The 20,958-nt window shown below is 39.2% G+C and overlaps 1 protein-coding gene across 1 annotated transcript; it reads right to left on the bottom strand.

Annotated features, from left to right (window-relative positions):
• Window positions 1–8,393: 8,393 nt before the first annotated feature.
• On the bottom strand, window positions 8,394–14,143 carry LOC147511672 (uncharacterized). The gene is made up of 4 exons (XM_086598536.1): window positions 12,733–14,143; window positions 10,782–12,625; window positions 8,738–8,825; window positions 8,394–8,626 (listed from the first exon to the last, which is right to left on the bottom strand). Exons 1-2 carry the CDS (start codon window positions 14,141–14,143, stop codon window positions 10,788–10,790), a joined length of 3,249 nt encoding a protein of 1,082 aa, XP_086454662.1. The 3' UTR covers window positions 8,394–8,626; window positions 8,738–8,825; window positions 10,782–10,787.
• Window positions 14,144–20,958: the final 6,815 nt, after the last annotated feature.

Below are 20,958 nucleotides of genomic sequence, written 5' to 3'. Positions count from 1 at the left end.
TTCACAAAGAGGCCAGATCTTCTCCGCCCGGGTGGAAAAGTTAAGGTTTTACACCTTACAAAAATATATCAACACCTCTCCACTCATTTAACCCCAAAGTTAATGCAACAAACAGTGTTAGATAAAACAAAATAAAAAAATTGCTACAAATTAGGAAGATTCCGTGTCTGGGTTGATTGAAAAAAAAAAAAAAAAAAAAAAAAAAAAAAAGAAGAAAAGAAAGGAAACTTAAATGCATTACTCAGACTACTTAGGGAATAGTTTTCAATTTGTAGCGACTGTCAATGAATACCATCATAACCATGCTATCATGGAAGTGCTAGAGGCTCTTGTTCTTTGAATTGTCATTGTCTTGCTGTAAACTTATCGTTTTGATGGGCTCTACTTGTGTTTTCCATTTTTCTTTTATCTTAAAATTTGATCTAGTTTAACACTTCTAAGAAGCTATGATCTTTAAATCCTGGCCTCTCCCTCTTGTACTAAAAATTTGGAATTGCTTTTCTGCTAACCCCAAAACTCTTTTCACATTTCCTTCTATCTTATATCTTTCATCTACTTGCTGGAAACCTGTACTGTGAAACCTCAAATCCGTATCCAACCTAAGTCAGTAATAAGTTGGGAGAGTTGTAAATTGGCAAATTTGTATGTTGCTACATATTGCACTTCAAAATATTATAAAAATTCAGGTTATTCAGCACACACTCGCGTCAGTTCGTTCTAACTTCTGATAAGAATGTCAGGGTATAAAGTATGTGGTTTCTTTTTTACCTGTGCACTATATGCGCGGTTGCATGGATTGTTTTTTCCTTTGTCTCAGTCTTTCAGACACATGATACACATACACTTACAGTACCCATTGTTTCTCTACCAAGCTCCCTATCAGTACATTAATTAGTACTAGTACGTGGTTATATATCACAGGTAATTCCTACAAATCGATAGATACAAGTGACAACAGGATATTACATTATTATTATTCTCTGGATAGCTCTGTTGAAGAGTTTTCTATGTTTAGTTATTTATGCTGATCCTGGAATGAAGTACTAATGTTCTAAAGGGCAGTTAGAGCTGATCTTGAATTGGCAAGCTCTTGATTGTGGTCAGTGTAGACATCCTGCTTGTATCTACTATTCCACTAGTGCATCAGTTTGGTGCAGTTGGAACTTTCAAGGCCAGGGATTCCATTGAGATGGGTCTGAAGTTTCCTGTCGGGAGTATCTTATACTTACGGAATCTTCCTAATTTGTAGCGATTTTTTTTTTTTTTTTTGGTTTAACACCGTTTATTGCATTAACTTTGGGGTTAAATGAGTTGACAGGTGTCGATATATTTTGGTAAAGAGTAAAACCTTTACTTTTCCACCCGGGCGGAGAAGATCTGGCCTCTTTCACAAATATATATGAGTAAAATATATCTATTCTAATAAAAAAGGAAATTCTCCAAAATAACCGTTACGTTTTTTGTTCAACAAGCTAGGATAAAAAATTATTCTCGTTATATTTTGCCCAAACTTATTCCCCAAATATATTGTTGAAAAGGCATATCCCAAAGACAAACTACCTCTTCCTCAATTGACGCCGTTTTCAACCATACTTTCCCAAATTGACCCTAATAATAATAGTGCAATTTGACCGTAAATACAAAAAGTGCCCCCCTCCCCCTCAAAAAAAAAAAAAAAAAAAAATTGAGTTGAACGATCTGCACAGGTCGTTTAGGTCTATAGGAAAACATCAAATTCAAATAGGTCATTAAATTAAAATTTGTCTATGAACGATATTTGGATATCGTTTTGATGCTTTGTGCCACCATGCCAATACATAATTTAAGGGTAATTTTTTATTTGATTTTCCAAATTTTAAAATTAAATATTTCCATTCAAAATTTAATTTGATTTTGAATGAGGTATTCCCTTCATATCCAATTATCATATAAAATGTTTTTTACAAATTAAAATAATAAATGTTCAAACTCCAAAAAACCAAATTCAACAAATAATATATTAAAGTTCAAATTCAAATTCATATAATAAATACAATTTTAATAACAAATATAAACAATCATATTCAAATTTAAATTCAACATTGCAAATTAAAACCTCTTCAAACGCCCAATGTTTACAATGTTTCAAACGCCACTATTTAAAGTTTTTGTTTCTTCCTCCTTTAATTACACACCTAATTCAAAACAAAAAATAATTTTCAAAGTTTAAAACCATCAAGTAAATTCAAGTAAAACACTTCAAACCAAATTCAAAATAATCAAAATGAATAAGTTGGAAAAACTTCATATAAAATACAATTTTAGAATCAAATATGAAAAGAGGAATGAATTTGATGAACTTACCAAAATATTTAGGCTTGAGATGTTCACGTTGTTTGGCTAAATATATTCACTCTGAACACTCAGTACACAAAAAACTAAAGAAAAAAACAATTGAAGTAAAATTGAAATAAAGATGAAATAATTGAGACCGAAATGAAAGTTAAAAAAAAAACTTATAGAGTATGCCTTCACTTCAAAAACTTTTTGTTAAAAAAAATTTAACAAAATACGGATCCCCTACAACCAAGACTGCTGCATTCGTTTGCCACAATTGTACTGTTGATTACTTGAATGAAAGTTATTTGATGTCCTCTTATGAATAAACATCAAACGCTTTTGCCACTATGTACAATTGATCCGATTCATCAAGGCTCAAACACCACTAGCTCCCACTGCTCACTCAAATAACAAGCTTGCTTTGGACAAGTTTACGCCCCAAGTACCGCACGGCACGCACTACATCCATGTGTGTCTGTGACAGTTTGTTAAAAATAAAGATGAAATGAGAAGATGAGGTTTTTTAAGAAGGAGAATATGAGTACCTACGATAAAACTTTTTGGCTTTGTTTTGAGATGAAATGAAGGAAAAAAATTTGATAGGTCAGTGGTGTAAATGTGGTGGTGGGGTGATTGGAGGTGGTGGCAGTTTGGAGGTGGTAGTGGGCGATTGGAGGTGGTGGAAAGAGGGTTTAGATTAGATGGTGGCATGTGTTTTCTCTTTGGTTCTTAATTTGAAAAGAGGGAAAATGAGGAAAAAGGTGAAGCGCTGAAAATTAAAATTTGGGTTATATTGACATACCCCACCAGTAAAATTAGGATTACCCTCCCATAATAATTGAAATTAGATTTCCAACTTTGACTCAATAGGAGTCAACCAACAGTTTCCGTCAGTTGACTGGTCAAGGATCATGAATTGTCCTAAATACCCTTTTTTCTATGGAAATTACGAAATTAATAATTGACACTGTTTATTGGACTTGGCCCACGGGTCGTGGGTTTAAGCACAGCCCAATTATAATAAGCCCACTGAAGTTCTGAAACCAAATCGAGGGAGAAGGATCCGCTGTTTATCTTCTTCTCTAACGCCGGATAAGGTACATTATTGCAAAAATAACAACCAAGAACGAGGACCATACTGAGAGGCATGATGTTTCTACGGCTTACCCTTTTGTACAAATGTACATTTGTACTTGAACATTATTTTCGTTAAAATACTTGGTAGTTTGGAAAGTTGTTTTGCGCTACTACCAAAAGGGATTACTGTTTTAAAATGACGCCCACACAAAATGCAATGAGAGGTCGACAATGATTTTATCACTTCCAGTAGGTCCAGTGAATTAAATATATGTTTTGCTTATTGCTATATGTTCTCAGCATTGTAGTCTAGGTATGTGTACTTCTTTGTTTTGTATCTCAACTACTTTGTTATTGTTTGAGGTTCCATGCCATCCAGATCCAGGTTTGTGACTGGAATTACAGGACATGAACAAACTACCTCAATACCCAGTTACCCAATATCCGCCCTTCACAGAACAATTTCGTGATGTTTGGCCGATTGAAATATTTAGATTTTCATGGTCCTGTTCCTATGCAATTTATATTCTGCGAGGTCTAGGTGAAGTGTATTTAAAATGATACTTTAACAAGTCAATGGTCCCCTTATCATGAGGTCGGAGTAATATGAGTCCATGGAAGGAAGGCTTATAGAAAAGCATAGACCAAAGAAAGCATAGTCGTTGGAGGACAAAACCCCATTTAAAGTAAACTCCCTTTTGTTCACTTTATCTTTTCAAGTGATTCTTCATCAATTCAAACTCCAAAGTCAAAACAAGAGTGAAAAACATCAATCACTAAAAAAAATGTTTGTCCCCTTCGAGGCTGCTGCAACCATTCCATTGTTCCCTCTTGTCCATTCATTTTCTTTCGCACTTCTAGTTTTTCTTATTTCTCAGCAGACTCTCCACAAAATAGTGGAGTCTAAGAATATGAACATCAAAAGAAAATGTTTGGAAGTTGGTGGTCTACTTCGAACTTTCCCCTGCCCGCCCTGTTAAGAGGGAGTGATAGTTGTATGGGTAATCTGAAGCGGACTACTCACTTCAAAGCGATAAAAGGCAAGATAGAGTTTAGACAATTACGTCGATGACTAAACAGTGTCAATGGCTTTGACTCGTGGGTTTTAAACAGTATCAATGACTAATTTCGTAATTTCCACAGAAAAAGAGTATTTAGGACAATTCATGACGGTGACCAGTCAACTGACGGAAACTGTTGGTTGACTCTTATTGACTTCTTAATTTGGGGGGAAAGAATTTCAAAATGAGGGTAAAAAGGTAATTGCAACTACTGGTGGGGGTATGTCAATATAACCCTTAAAATTTTCGTTTTGAGTGGGTTTAGAATTGGGCCTACCTTGGAATAAAAGATAGCAGTTGGTCCAAAACGCAATCTATTATTCTGTTTGTCCAAACGCAATTGATGTTGGTCATGTTGAAAAAATACATAGCACTAAATCACAGTAGCCGAGTTGCCGTGTTGCTGATGTCAGAAATGTGGATACAAAAATCATGCTAAGTTTGTTAAAGGTGCTGACACTAGGGAATTTCTGCTCGGAAAAATCACACATTTAGCTAATTAACTAACTGCAGCATATCTCGAGAATGATGAAAATCCTTTGATGCAGGACACCAATTCTGCTACTCAATTCTACAGCTCCTCAAGCTGAGATTATATTTTATCCTGGATATTGATAGTGACACGGAACGCTTCAGCAGCAGCAGTGCGTATTGGGACTGATGGTGCTGTTATCGATTTATCGTAGCTGCCTATATAAGATTATATTTTGATCCCCCAGGAGGCAGAACTGATAGGTGCCGTGGTGACAATGGTGCCTGGCTACAAAACTTCAACTCCAATCAGTTCATATTTTAGGAGATAACAAGTCAGTCACTAATGGTGCAGAATTTACAGAAGGGCAGACACTTCAAATGTGTAATCATAATTATAAGCAGAATATTCAACTGAGTCTTGATCAAGTATATTCATGGAGCATGCGATCTCTTTCTTCTCTCGGAAAACAAATAATTGTTGCGTCCATGCATACTTCCTTTAGCTGAACCATCGAACTACAATGAATGAAACCATTTGGCACACAAGAACTTGAACACACTGCTTATGCCTGTGTAGCCAGATCCAGAATTCAACCCGGTCCGTCCTCAAAAAGGCCCACCAGTAGACTTCGAAAAGAAGAACAGAGTTGATTTGGTACACCACCAACTCCACTACCAACTCCACTATCAATAAATACACCTGCGGATATGAAAATGAAGCTAATTATTGCCTTGTAACAGCCATTCCAATGATTCACAAACCAATGATTAACATGGAAACTTGAAATATTTGTTAAATAACTAATAGCATTTCACTCCTTGCATTGTATGTGGAACTTTTCTAGGTCTCCAAATCAAGAACTCCTAGTCCTCCCTATGTTCTTGATCGGAAAATGGATTCCAAGCTACAGAGCACCTTTTCATCTCCACAGCTAAACCTGCTTCAGAATCTGCTGCAGACCTTATTAGTTTCTCTGACAACAGCCTAACGCATGATTACTAAACCCTGTTTAATAAATGCCTTAGCTGGTTAGAACTGAATCTATAAGCTGCACTCCTGCAGCATAAAAGAGATATCAAGATGCCCACGGGAGAGCTTAGAAGCAAGTTTGTCCCAGAGAGGCTGAAGATATGTAGCAATGAGTTCAGAGGCAATAAGGTAGCCCCAAATAGGTATTATCACTATTATGAGGTCAAATGAAACTGCCTACGCAGCTTTTCAATGGAGACATGCAAGACCAAGTGGAGCAAACCAATATGTCATAGCATCACACCAAGACACCATAACCTAATCAAGCATGATAGAATTGTCAAAAGCGGCTCTTTACCTCAAACAAATTGTGTACTATGCACTCATCACAAACGATTAGGCACCAATAATAGTATGTAGCCAGTAGCAGCAGCTTCTAATTCAACTGCTAGTCTTGGTCCTTGGGCAGTAGAATGATTTGTTAAACCCTAAAGGACCTTGCTTACTAAGACTTTCAACAACTCAATGTAAGGGGAATTTACCTACTCAACCAACAGGGAGACGCGCAAATAGCAATTCTAGGCCAAGTATAATAACAGATACGAGGCTTTTCCACATGGCTAATTCAACTAGGAAAATTAGAAATAAGGTTGACATTATGTGTAGTCTTTTAGCAAAGGACAAAACAGGATTCAGATGAGAATCTCCCATTCTGGTCAAATAGACTAGACTCAACACTCTCTGCTCAGTCTCACAGCAGGTGTAGGCGTATAGCATCCAACCTCCCCATGAGGATATGACAAATTGAATTGCCAAATCCCAAGCAATATGCACATTATCTAACGACAAGAAATTAAAAAAAAAAACATGGCAATTCTTAGTGGCGGAACTGAAATAGTCTAGAAAAGTAGAAAACAGTACGAACAAAGGTCCCTGCTCCAACCATTTCCCCTCCCAAAACCTTATCCTAGCCTTCGCACTCTGATTGGAATTCCCCAAACCTATTCTACCACTCTGCTACCTAACCTGGATGTTGGTTATCATTCAAGTTAAAAAATACTAGAAGAAGGGAGCAATTGCACAACAAATGAACCACAAGAAGCGGAGTGCACAAAGACATTATTTAGGCTACTTAGAGGAGCAGGCACTTGGTGGCTGCCACCCGAGACAATGTCACAACATTCCAGGCATTTGACATCATCAATCACATCAGGGGGCGCAAGCATGGCGACTACTTGGGTATCAAAAACTTGCTCTAGACTCTTGTATTCTGTTTTGTATCCTGTGCCAAGAAACTTGCCTTGACTTTGGTTAAAGAGAATCTATACCAGAAATAAATTCTTTTCATCTATAAAAAAACCTGCCTTATCCGACGGTTGCTTCTTGCAAAAAAGACTACCAAGTATCAACTGATACATGTGCAATTTACTTGCTTAAACCAGCATGTAGCTCCAGAATAAGAACTCATAAATAGTTACAAGCACTTCAATAATTCATTGTTATTATGTCTAGTTGTCAAGAAACTCTGCAAGATGGTCTCACCTGGAGTGATTTTTTGCTCCCAGCAATATTCCCTCCAAGGGCTCCAAACCCAATCAAGAAACAACACGTCTATAATATTTTGAAATGCAACTACCAATAACCGCTCTTTTTTTAGACTTACCAATTTGCCCTCACCAAAATTTAAAGAGAAATTTAAAATATTTGCTGAAAAAAATAGGAAATAATATTTCAAATGTGTTTTTTTCATCTTCTACGTCGACTTATGAATAGAGTGATTCTTCCCAAACCTCTTTTTTATTGGGGCTCAAATGATAATCATTGAATTTTTTGATTAAATAAAAGAACTAAAGAAGGAATTGTTGACCAATATTCTAAGGGCAAAATGGGAAGTGTAAATCTAAAGAAATATGTTGCCAGCTGGATCTGCAATATGGTTGACAAGTGTTGCTTCTTAATTGGGCTTGGAGCCCTTGGAAAGACTATCGCTGGGAGCAAAAAATCACTCTCACCTGTCCTTTTGCAGAGTTGGAATAGAACTGGAAGGAACAACATGCAGGTTAACCGAGCTAGGTCTTTTTTCGGAAATTGATAGTGTCTTCACTATTAAGATTTGGGGATATCATTGATTAGCTTAAGAAGCTGCAAAAATTCTACAAGGAGAGTAACAACTTTGGAATGAGTAGAAGATTATTAATGAATAGTTTCCTCAGCTGGAGTTGTTGCCTGAAGAAATCTTTTCTACAGTCTGCTGTTTATTCTATGCAACAGAATCTCCGATGAGAGAGAAGCCTACAAGCAGCTCTACCTAATACCAAAGTTTATTGTGGGTCCAAGTAAGGCATGGGATTTAAGGACATAATGTCATGTGAGAAAGTACCATGTTGGCAGAGAATGCACAATCAGAAAGTTGTCATTTGTAGAAGTAAGAAGGAAATATTAGCAGTTCTCTTTAAACTAAGTTATATTGACACGTATCTCACACAGATACGAAGTGTCTAACACGGTGAAATATCAATAATTGAGCTATATCACATACAAATATGTGTCTGCGTCGTGTCTGACACACACACGTGGATACGTATCTGATACAGAATAGTTTCAAAATATGGCAAGTCCATGTAACATAGCTTTTTCATAAACTTTCAGGGAGGCAGTATATCCACCGTCCACAACTGACCAAAAGCACTTTTCAGTGACTTGCAAACTTTTCTTTCTGTAAACACTGAAAAGCCATAACAATCATAAAAATTGCAAAATCATAAAGCATTTTTTATCAATAATCATAAGGAGGAACCAATTTTAGCAAAAAAACAAGAAGGAATTAAGCTTTTACCTAGTAGGTGTACAATCGCTATTGTTCCATTTTAAGAAATTTCATCAACATCAATATCTTCCTCCACTGGTATAAGGTGCTCCACAACCTGACGAGGAACAAATTAGTACACAACTTTTTTTATCAATAAAATATAATTTCATTCCAAAAACTTGTTACAAGGTAGCTAAACCTTAGCGAGTTGCTAATTGTAGCTAATTACAATTCCAAAATATAACCCAATTCCAAGAAGTGACTTACAAAACTATCCCATTTACACATGAAAACTTGAAATCTAAGTTCCCTGAAAAGGTTGACACTCCTTGACCAATCATATATAAGCGCCTTGATGTCCACCAAAAATCTTGTAATTTTCCTTGTTTGAAACGCTCTCCAGTTGCGCTCATTCCATATCCCCCCTCTGCAATCCATTTAACTTTGGAGCAAGGTCCTTAATGACGATGTCCACACCAGTACACCATCTTTACATTCCCCGAAAAAATCCAAAATTCATTCAACGAAAAGATAAAAACCATTCCCACAATCACTTTGCTACCAGACAAAGAACAAGATGATGATCCACTTCCTTGCAAAGAGAGCAAAATTAACCAACTCCATACCTCTCTCATTAATACTGTCTATTTGGATGCACCCAAGATATACCAGCCATGAGAAGAAAGCCAGTTGGTACAAGATTGAAGACACACATGATTGTGTAAGAAAATAAGCAATGAGCACATGCTCCTTTAGCTCCTATAGCACATGTTTGGTCTCCACACACTTTCTCCTCCATACTTTCCCACAGTGACCTTTCTATATAATTTTCTTTATCCTCCCCATACCCCCACACCCATTTGGACAATAAAGATTTGTTCATTAAAGAGATGTATTTGGAATCAACACCTCCTCCCCCCTCCCCCCCAACCCCCTCCTCCCCGCTTCTCAAGATAAACCTCACCCAAACGGATGTATTACTAAAAAGATGTAAAAAAAAAAAACACTGTCCCTATTCTGCTACGACTAGATCTGAGAAGATAGAAAAATAATCTTTGTAATAAAACCAACAAAGTTTACTCACAAGGGCCATTGACATATTGCGGATAGAACATCTTCTATGCAATAATGACATGAGGATTTAGATGAACGGAGCTTCGAAACAGTCTTCATTTGTGGCCAAATAAATTGTCAAGAAAAAATACCACTGCAATGTTCAGGTGCATTTATATGCACAATCTGATATGTTACGAAAGGTTTATGTTAATTGAGGTAAACGGTCGAACAGTTTTAACCGAAAAAATACTTGTCAAATTAAAACAGCCTACATAGAGCCTCGATACATCTCACAGAAGGTTTTAAACAGTTAAACCTGTATCACGGTCGAACAAGATTACCTGTAAATCAATGTAACACAAGTCCTTACTTGATACACCTAAATATTTGCAAGAACTGATATGTGTCTGGTGTCTACCCCTACATTGGTTATCAAAATTGGTTTTGAAATTAATAGTGGCATTTTCACAGAAAGCATACTACATAAAACTAAAATAAAAATAGACATAAATACTGGAAAAATAGACAGAAGCCATTTGCAAATTTGTCCTAATATAGTAAAATAGATTTTAAGAGGTCAAAATTAATCCCCAACTGTGAGTTCCGCCAAGCAGATTTGCTAGGAAGACAATTGACCAAACAAATTGCAATTACCCATTTGAATAGCCTTTACATTTAAAGATAATGCTAAACCCAAAACACATCATGGATAAGGATGGTTTTTTAAATCAAACAACAGAAAGAGCAGCCCGAATAGAAGGAGATGGCACAAAAAAAGTACCAAGGATCAAAAGAAGAAGGGAAGTTGAAGGAGTCCTTTTGCTTCCTAAAACCAGCAATGTCTACGGTTGATGACATTGAGCACATGCCAGGTTCCCGAGAGGATTCACAGACCAAATCTCACAATTAGTGTCAATGTATATGACAATTAGTTATTACAATTGGCTCAAGGTATAGATTTATAGTAATCCAAGCACGCATTTAACAACATAGAGTAAGATAAAAGGAATTTTACCTGCCCTCAATACATTCTGCCTGTGCATTCATCAGATCCACAATAACAGTCCTTCTTCTTGATGTTTCCATCAGAATCACGAACTTGATCCAACTCATAATTATAATGGTATGTTAGTTCCTGTAAAGGAGGGATGTTCTCTGCCGCAAAAAGCATTACGTGGGGCATTCTCTTATCATCGTGATCATAAAGAACATCTTGCGCATAAAGGTTAGGAGTACAACTATGGTTTATGAATCTCGCAATGCTCCCACACTCTGCTGCATCAATAGTGAAGGCCACATCCCCCACAGTAACACAGGATGAACTAGATTTCAAGTCCGGAGGTATCAAGTTTGAGGGTCCCATAGACACTGCATGATCTTCACGGCCTTGCCCAATATCAAACAAATACTCATCATTACCAGTTCTTTGTTCAGCTTCCCTCTCTTGGAGCAGCTCCCCAGTATACTCGCATATAAAACTTCCTGAGGGAATGGAACTCAAGGATCTAACACCCCAACCCCTTGATTCAGTCTTAAAAATCTCAAGTTGAAACTTAATGCCATGTTGACTGACTCTGTTATAGCATGACGGGGGACATTTGCAAGAAGGACCACACTCGTAAATGAGGGGTTTTGCTTCCACAATAGCCCCATCATGGTTGAATGGAATTTCTCCACCATTCCTAGCAACACATAAGCATTTCACTGAATCAGAGCAACCATCAGTGCATCCACATCCCATTGGAGGGGAAAGGTTATAGCGCAAAGGATATGTCATACTGGTTATATATTCAAAAGGATGGGGTTTTTCATTGTCCACTATGTTCACAGCACCAATGGGAATCTTCTCTTTCCCTTGAGAAATATCATCTATGCAGCGACCTTCACGTACTCTTGTATTCATTGACTTCTTCAATTCTTTTATGGCAAGCTCTGGTTGCCCAGGAATTCTTCTCAGTTGAAACTTAAAGACCATAGTCCCATGGTTCCCCTTTTCTTTCCAATACCTTTCAACCATGTATAATCCATCATAAGTGTATGTCGATACCCTTTTACCCCTTGTATGCAGCATATCACTTCCTTTCTTTTCTTTAAAATCACGGAGAACTTTAATACCTTTCGTCTCCTTAAATCCACGGATAACTCTGACAGGAGTTTTTTCGTCAATGCTATTCTTCAGATAGAGGTTTCCTTGCTCAAGCCTTTGATCTTCAGCTTTCTTAGTACCTACTGGATTTCCTCCTTGACCAGTATACACCAAAACATCGGGGTTGTCCACGTCATCTGCATAAACCTCAGAAGCCACAATACTTGTGGCCAAGATCTTACCATTTCTCCTTAAGTAATCAATACCACCTTGAAACTGCCGATGAAGACCAATAATAGAAAGCTCCGCCCTGTAATGAAACTCATCGCCAACCTCAACCCCGGGAACAGCCCCCAAGATTTTCTTGCCAGTGTTTACGCATTTGTTCCTCTCTTTCAAAATCTTTGCAGCTAATAGATCAAACCGTCTGTAATCAGCTTGAATCCCCACAGACTTTGACTCTTCATCCTGCAAGAGCTTCCTAACGATTGTTTGGAACAAACGCAAGGTTTCCCTAACTTTGCTACGAGTAACACCAGCTTCGTTGCCGTTTTCTACGTTGATTGAAGTGTTAAGACCAAATGGAATCAAGCTCAGATCCATTTTCTTTAATGTTTGAACTAAAGGAGTATCGTCTTCTTTATCATGTACAGAACAATCATCTTCATCTGTGAGATCATGCTGACAAGTACCTTGAGAAGGATATCCAGTACGAGACGTTTCTTTCTCAGTGCAATTTAATACTGATTTATCTACCACATCCGGTGTTTCCCCTGAAACAAATTTAGAGTTACCATGCACCGCAAATTCATGCTTCTTACCTCTTTTGGTTGTTGCATTGGCAAGACCACTTCGAGACCCAAAAGTCGATTTTCCCTGCCTCGGGTAGATATTGGAGCAGGTGATAAAGCTTGAACAACCACCTTCCCATTAGACGGTACCAACCCAACGTACTCTTGCGTTTCAGAGTGATTTATTCTATAATATTTGTCCACAGACTTCCCAGGAAATTCCGTTTCTAAACCAGTGTTTTTGCTGAGTTCAGCAGAATCCAGAGCCTGTTTTTCTTCCGAACTTTCACACCGCGTGTCAACCTTTTCACTAAGAACTAGGGACTTGCCATCTTTGTCAGTTTGTAAACCCCAAGGACAGTTTGGTGCAGCCATTAAAGCCTGAACAACCACCCTCTCCTTAAAGAGCTTCCGCGCAACAGACTGTTGCAATTGAGATTGACCTACATTAAGATTTTCATCCACAGACTTTCTACGCAAGTTTCTTCTCAGACTACCAGTTTTGCTATCTTTCGTAGAACCCATATCCAATTCCTTTTCAGGACTTCCACTCCCTCTGTCAACCTTTTCATTACATGACAAGGCCTTACTACCTGACTGAGATTGTAAGACTGGCGGGCATTTATTTAGAGTCCTTAAACCCAGAACAATCACCCTCTTGAAAGAAGGTTCCAACTCAACAGACTCTTGTCCCTGAGACTCATTAACAGTATGAAATTCATCAACATATTTCCTCTTCCGACTTATGACTTCACCAACTTTCTTCACTTCCAGAAACTCTACTTCACTTTCTTTCATTACATTCGCCTGCTCTTTGCTCTCAACAACAGTAGCATCATCTTCAAGAATTTTCTCCGTTTTCTGTTCTTCAGCATCTTCCCTGTTTTCCTTCAAAGAATCAACTGACTTTCGACATTCTTTACTTGGAGCAACTCGGACACAATTTGAAGAGTTACTACCTGACTGAGATTGTAACTCTGGCGGGAATTTACGTACAGCCCTTACACCCTTAACAACCACCCTTTTCAAAGAAGGTTTCACCTCAACATCCTCTTGCCTTTGACATTCATCAACAACTTTCCTCTTTAGACTTACGTCCGTACCCACATTCTCTCTAATCTTTTCCCTCCCTCTCACAGCCTCCGACCCTGATACATTCGCCTGTACTTGTTTCGCACCATGCCCGTTTTCTCTTATTAGGCAATCCGATACTCTTCCTCCTCGACTACGACTTCTCTTATTAGGCAATACTACACCGTGTTCATCAGGAACCAATACTTGGGGCTGATAAAAAACCGGTAATTCAATCTCACCATTAGGTTTCACCGGTTGATCAAAAAGCCAATCTTTAGGAAAATTAGGAGGTACAATTGGAGATTTACTAGTGGCGCATGTCTCAGGACAAAAAAAATTGAGTGGAACGACATTCAAGGGTAGTGGTGTGTCATTATTATCTGGCAAAAAAGAATTCAGTGGTCGGACATTGTAAGATTCTGCCATTCTTGACTTTGCATACCTAAAAAAAACAATAAGGATGTGTTAAAGAATGTAACTTTTCATGATTGAAACAAAATTGAAGAGCAGTTAAAAGTGATGGTCATTCCATTTTGAAAATATTGAAATGTTTTTGTCTCACCTTGTTTCAAGCAGTGTTTGTTGTTGAGGTTTTTTTTGGAGTTTTTAAGGTTTTTATATTTAATTACGGAAGAGGATAGTTCCCAAGTTTCCTATACTTTGCAAACTTTTTTTTTAAATTTCGTTGCATTTTCGGGTCGATAACTCTTACCAAAACAATTTTATTTTTCTTTTATTTTATTAGATTGTTGTGTTATTTTGAATAAAATTTAGGCTGTGACTTGGGCTTGGGCTCTTTGATCCCCTTATTTTCTTTTTGGTAAACATGTTTCCTTAATAGGTTTGGAAATTGGATATGGATTGGAAAACAGAAACGTTGTGGACTAGTGGTCAGACTCCAATCCTTATCGGGAAACTGAAACAGTTTCCTACAATTTCGGATCTACACGTTTTCCCTCTACTCCTCTACCAGCAGTCTATACAATATATGCAAAACTTTACTTTATAAACTACGTTTTTGGGCAATCATAAGATCAGTCTCGTTGTTCGTCATTTTCATTTTTGGTTTGTGTGTAGTAAACAGAGAAGAGTAATAACTGGATGTTGTATTCTAAAGGTTGACGTGGTCTGTCTACAAAGAGAAGAACATACGCAAAACAATCTTAAAGAGAGTGTACCAATCCGCGCCTCAGCCTTCTTATATTCACTGTTTGTTTTTGTTGCAGAAATTATATTCCAATAATTTTAAGGTTGTTTGACAATGAATACGAAGAAAGGTTAATGTTTGTTTATCATTTTCGTTTATGGATTAAGCGATTACGAGAGTTGGTTCTGTCAGCTCCTGAGAACAAAACCACGTCCCATTACAAGTCGTTCTATTTGCAGATAATTTACGCAAGAGTTTCAACCCATCACTCTTGAACGTCCTAAGGTACTTGTCCCATGTGAGGGACTAATATACACAACCAATGTATATTATTCACGTGTCCAGCATAGCGAAAATACCACACTTTCCCCGAAGCCATCCATCCAAAGCTTACCTACATCATCACCATACCCCAAGCAACGAGATCGCCTCCGTAATAGATCACTCAAGATCATCCTCACGAGCATTATTCGATCCGCGGACTCATCCTGCCTTCTAGAAGCAATCATTACTAAAGCTGCACTTACACCAATCACTACCGCAAGCTACTAACCATTGCTACTACTCCCCATCAGTGGGATTCTTACCAACACCGAAATTTTGCAGACGATATACGGATCTCAACCACACATCTCAGACTATCAAGACACGCGTGTTGTCGCGGATCTTCATGCTCAACAACTATAAATACCACATGTATGAACTACGTCAAACCTGATTCTTCTCTCCCCCCAGAATCAAGAGAAGATACGTAGGCAGTTCGCTCATCAACGAACTCAGTCTCATCCATATTCTAATCCATTCTCCCTTTCCCTCCTTGTATGTAAAGAAAAGACCAAAATGCACCTTTACATTGGCGCTGTCTGTGGTCTCGATTTCTTGAGAAACCACTTAACAACCCCAAAAACCAAAAAGCAAAATTCTCAAGTCCATGAAGCATGGCAAGCCTCGAAGCTCAAATCCACGTTTTGCAATGTACGATGGCAACACATGTCCCGGTCAACACGTAGTTTGATACATACAGAGCCTTGCACTTTACAATGCAGTTATTATACTCTATGCATTTCCAGAATTACTACCGCATCTATGGTGTTAGTTCACGTTTTTTTACAGGTCGATCAAGCTCCAAACTAGAAGCTGGGAGCTAGCCACAGCTATCTCCGGACTGGGGGCTCATTATTGCCGTATAAACATGTTCAATTATGTTATTATGCTCCATGCATCTCCAAAATTGCTACTGTTAGTTCGTACTAACTCTTTGGTGCTAGCTCGCATCTTTTACAGTTCAATCTAGCTCCAAAGCGGCTAACTATAGTCACGTCAATTCAAGGCTAGCTATCAACTGCATTCCCAGAGGTCGCCTTAGCTCCTGTTATCAAGACCCCAAAGGTCGCACCAGCTCCTATTATCAAGACCCCGAAGGTCACCCCAACTCCTATTATCAAGACCCACCCCAAAGGTCTCCCCAGCTCCTGTTGACAAGACCCCAGAGGTCGCCCCAGCTCCTGTTATCAAGACCCCAGAGGTCGCCCCCGCTCCCGTTATCAAGACCCCAGAGGTCGCCCTAGCTCCTGTTGACAAGACCCCAGAGGTTGCCCCAGCTCCTGTTGACAAGACCACAGAGGTCGCCTCCACTCCTGTTATCAAGACCCCAGAGGTCACCTCAGCTCCTGTTGTCTAGGCTAGCTATCAACTGCGATCTCCAAAGTAGCACACTCTTTTGAGCTTATAGGCTCCATAACCTCTCCAAGTCTTGCTAGTTGAGGACCTATACTTCTAGGATCAACTTAGTGAGAACGCTCTCAGTGAGCAGTACGCTTTCATAAGCTAACACGCTCTCAGGGAGCAGCACGCTCTCTTGAGCTTACAGGCTCCATAGCCTCTTCAAGTCTTGCTAGTTGAGGACCTATACTTCTAGGATCAACTCAGTGAGAACGCTCTTAGTGAGCAGTATGCTTTCATAAGCTAACACGCTCTCCGCGAGCAGCATGCTCTCTTGAGCTTACAGGCTCTATAGCCTCTCCAAGTCTCGCTAGTTGAGGACCTATACTTCTAGGATCAACTCAGTGAGAATGCTCTCAGTGAGCAATACGCTTTCATAAGCTAACATGCTCTCCGTGAGCAGCACGCTCTCTTGAGCTTACAGGCTCCATAGCCTCTCCGATTCCCACTAGTTGAGGACCTACAACGCTAGGCTCAACTCAGCGAGAATGGTCTCTACGAGCAGCATGCTTTCTTAAGCTAGCATGCTCACTCGAACTACCAGGCTCCATAGCCTCTACAGTTCTTACTAGTTGACGACCTACAACTCTAGGCTCAACTTAGCGAGAACGCTCTCTAAGAGCCGAACAATCACAAGTGCAAGCAGTACCTCCAGAACCTCATTGAGTCGGGACATATCAAGCATTATACCAACATTGATGATGGCGACCTGCGCCATAAATTCATGGCCCGTAGATAGCGTAGTAGATCTCCAGCTCGCCATAATCGCCATGATGTCCAAGCTCGCTCTCCTAGCAGAGGGCGTCTCAGTGATCGATCCCGTCATGACCGCCGTCAGCACTCATCAGACAGAAATAACAACAGAACGATCCACATGATCACCTTCTAGGATGATTATGTTACATCTAACAGAGAACAACGGAGACGCATAGGCGCTCTCCAGGAAGTCTACCAGTTCTCCTCTCAGGTAGCACCTGCCCCACGCAGTTCAAGTCGCAGTACAGGCGACATAACTTTCATGGAGGTTGACCTCAACAAGGTTTGCCTCCTTCATAATGATGCCCTAGTTATCCACGTCAAAATCAACGACTGGATAGTCAAACATGTCTTGATAGACCCTGGTAGTTCATGTGGCATCTTGTTCTATCATACCATCAAAAAGATGAACATTCCCAGATCGGTCTTTATAGATCCAATAGCCCCTCTCTATGGATTCAAGGGCTCTCGAGCCAACCCAATTTGTGACATCATACTCTCAGTCTCCGTTGGATCCAGAGAGGACAAAGTCAGCATCAACACACGTTTAAGCGTTCTAGATATTCACTCGTCCTACAATGCCATCCTAGGACACCGCTGGATCCATCAAATGCAAGCAATACCCTCAACACTCCACCAAGTACTCCGCTTTCCCGGCCCCAGAGGTATAATGGAGCTTCGTAGCAACTAGCTTGAGGCCTACAACTGCAATCAGATCCTTTCAGTTAAAAAGCCCGCTGGGGCTTCAGTCGAAACTAAGGGAGAGCTCGCCAGCACCAAGATGGCAAAAGACTTCATCACTGAGGTCAAAACCAAAATGCCAAAGGAGAACGCTTAGGGCTTTGGCAAAAACTTCACTCCACAAGTCAACTCCTGTTGCCAAGCTCTTCATTCCTCAAGTCAAGAAAATATCACCCGAGACCAACTCCGCTGAGGTCGCTTCATCTTCTAAAGTCGCAGTTCAGAATGAGGAAAAGGAGAAAGTGAACCTAGGAACGAAGGACACACGCACAGCTCGCTCTCTACATAGCAAAACACTCTCAGGAGTTTAAATGTTCCCAAGCACAAAACGCTCACTCGAGCTCAAGGGCTACATAGCCCACCACTTCTCACTAGTTGAGGACCTATGCTTCTAGGATCAACTTAGTGCAGAACGATCACTAAAGCATCCGGCTCACTCGAGCTCCAAGGCTCTCTCGAGCTACAACTTTCTTACTAATTAAGAACCAACACTTCTAGGATCAATTCAGTACTTGTCAAACTAGCACCTCTTGCATCTTCAGTTACTACTCCGCGTGCTTCCCACGTGTGGAATTACTCTCTCATCCCCCCCGAATTGTAACGACCTAATTAGAGGGGGTTGTGTGAGGGACTAATATACACAACCAATGTATATTATACACGTGTCCAGCATAACGAAAATACCACACTTCCCCGAGCTGCATTCAAAGTGACCTACATCATCAGCTCATACACCCAAGCTACGAGATCGCTCCAAAATAGATCAGCTCGCGTATCCTCACGCGGAGCGTTCTGATCCGTGACTCAGCCTGCCTTCTAGAAGCAATCATTACTAAAGCTACACTTACACCAATCACTGCCGTAAGCTACTAACCACTGCTATTACTCCCCATCATTGTGGGATTCCTACCAACACCAGCCTTGCACGCATACCAGATCTCAACCACACATCTGTACTCCTCAGTACACGTGTTGCGCAGATCTTCATGCTCAACATCTATAAATACCACATGCATGAACTACGTCAGACCTGATTCTTCTCTCCCCCCAGAATCAAGAGAAGATACATAAGCAGTTCGCTCATCAACGAACTCGGTCTCATCCATATTCTAATCCATTCTCCCTCTCCTTCCTTGTATGTAAAGGAAAGACCAAAACTCACCTTTACATCCCACTTGTTAATATTCCCTTGATTGATCACTCCTTATACTTGCTTCAATCTGCTGGTGTAAAAGAAGTTTACGTGTTATGTTGCTCTCACTCCGAACAAGTTATTGCCTACTTGGAGAATTCTGAGTGGTCTCACATCCCCAAGTTTAATATGAAGACTATTGTATCACGTGTTTGTAAGAGTGTTGGTGATGCGCTTCGCGTGGTATATGAGCGTACATGATATATCTCTTACACGAGCACGTGAAGAACATGTAGAGAGAAGGAAAAAGGATATCAATGCTATAATGACTGGTTATTAAAGGGTTGAATCGTGATATAATTAATATGGTAATTAAAGGGTTATTAAATGGTTATTAAAGGGTTTAAAGTGATGATGAGCTGTTCATGGCTATTAATCCTGATACATAGAGGTTGTTGTCGGATATGACTTACCACTTGAGAGAAGTTATCTCTATGGACATGCCATCGGTGTCTCAGGATCAGGACGTCTCCTTTCACGTGGATTGATGCATGATGATGTCATGAATTACAAAAACTTTACGCATAAAATCCACCCATGTCGTTATGTGGCTCGAGTAGATGATTTTGAAAGCCATGACAGAATCATTCGAGATTTGGAGATTATCGGGAAAAATAAATAGTTTGAAATTCGGAATGATAAGACAGTTCTGACGAAAATGGCTATAACATTTTGCTCGATGATCGGATTCACAATCCACTTTTTGCGTTAGAAAGCTAACACAGAGATATTTCCAACAGTGTATGACTTGAAGTCTAATTCGTCCAGAGCTAATTCATTTTTATAGTTCTTTATGGGCCAATTTCCCGTCGAATAGCGAAACGTACCTTAGATGAGGTCCAACTGAGGTTTGGACTAAGTGATGGCTAAGGTTGGGGACAATATCAATCTTGGGTGAGAGATCTGTGAGGGTACCATAAATGGTCCCTAGGCTTGGCCCTGGTCATGCTTGACTAGTGAGACAAAGCCAATGGTTTGGTTAGACCTATTTCGGTCCAAGGTGGAGATTGTTAGGTGTATGGACCGAATTGGATGTTATTGATCTTAATAATCTTATACGTCTACTTACATAATTTTTTGTTCTATTAATGGTTGGCATGGTAGATTATGTCATATTAGTAGGAAATATATTAAGAATATGAGCATATTTGGTTTAATTCCTAATTTTAATTATGATGATTTTGTACACGGTGAATATTGCACTAAGGCCAAAATCACAAAGAATCCTCACAAGTCCGTTGAAAGAAGTACAAATCTGCTAGACTTGGTATACACTGATATTTGTGAGCTTGAAGGTGTTTTGATTAGAGGTGGTAAAAGATAGTTTATTACCTTCTTTGATGATTGCTCGGAATTTACATATGTTTATTTGTTGGAGAATAAAAGTGGTGTTTTTTGTGCTTTTAAAGCTTATGTACTTGAGGTTCAAAATCAGTATGATAAAAATATTAAAGTAATTCAAAGTGATTGAGGTATTGAATATAGTTATATTGATTTTAATATTTTTCTTGCAATCACATGATATTATTCATGAGATGATAGCTCCTTATTCACCTAAAATGAATGGAGTAGATGAACGTAAGAACATAACACTTAAGGGGTTAATTGTTGCTATGTTGCTTAGTTCTAGAGCACCCTCAAATTTGTGGGTGAAATTGTTTTTGTTGTATGTTATATATGTGT

This window comes from Coptis chinensis, chromosome 3 (assembly GCF_015680905.1).
Source record: "Coptis chinensis isolate HL-2020 chromosome 3, ASM1568090v1, whole genome shotgun sequence".
Classification (NCBI taxonomy): Eukaryota; Viridiplantae; Streptophyta; class Magnoliopsida; order Ranunculales; family Ranunculaceae; genus Coptis; species Coptis chinensis.
The sequence above is the reverse complement of the archived record's forward strand: the minus strand, read 5'-3'. Positions and strand labels throughout refer to the sequence as shown.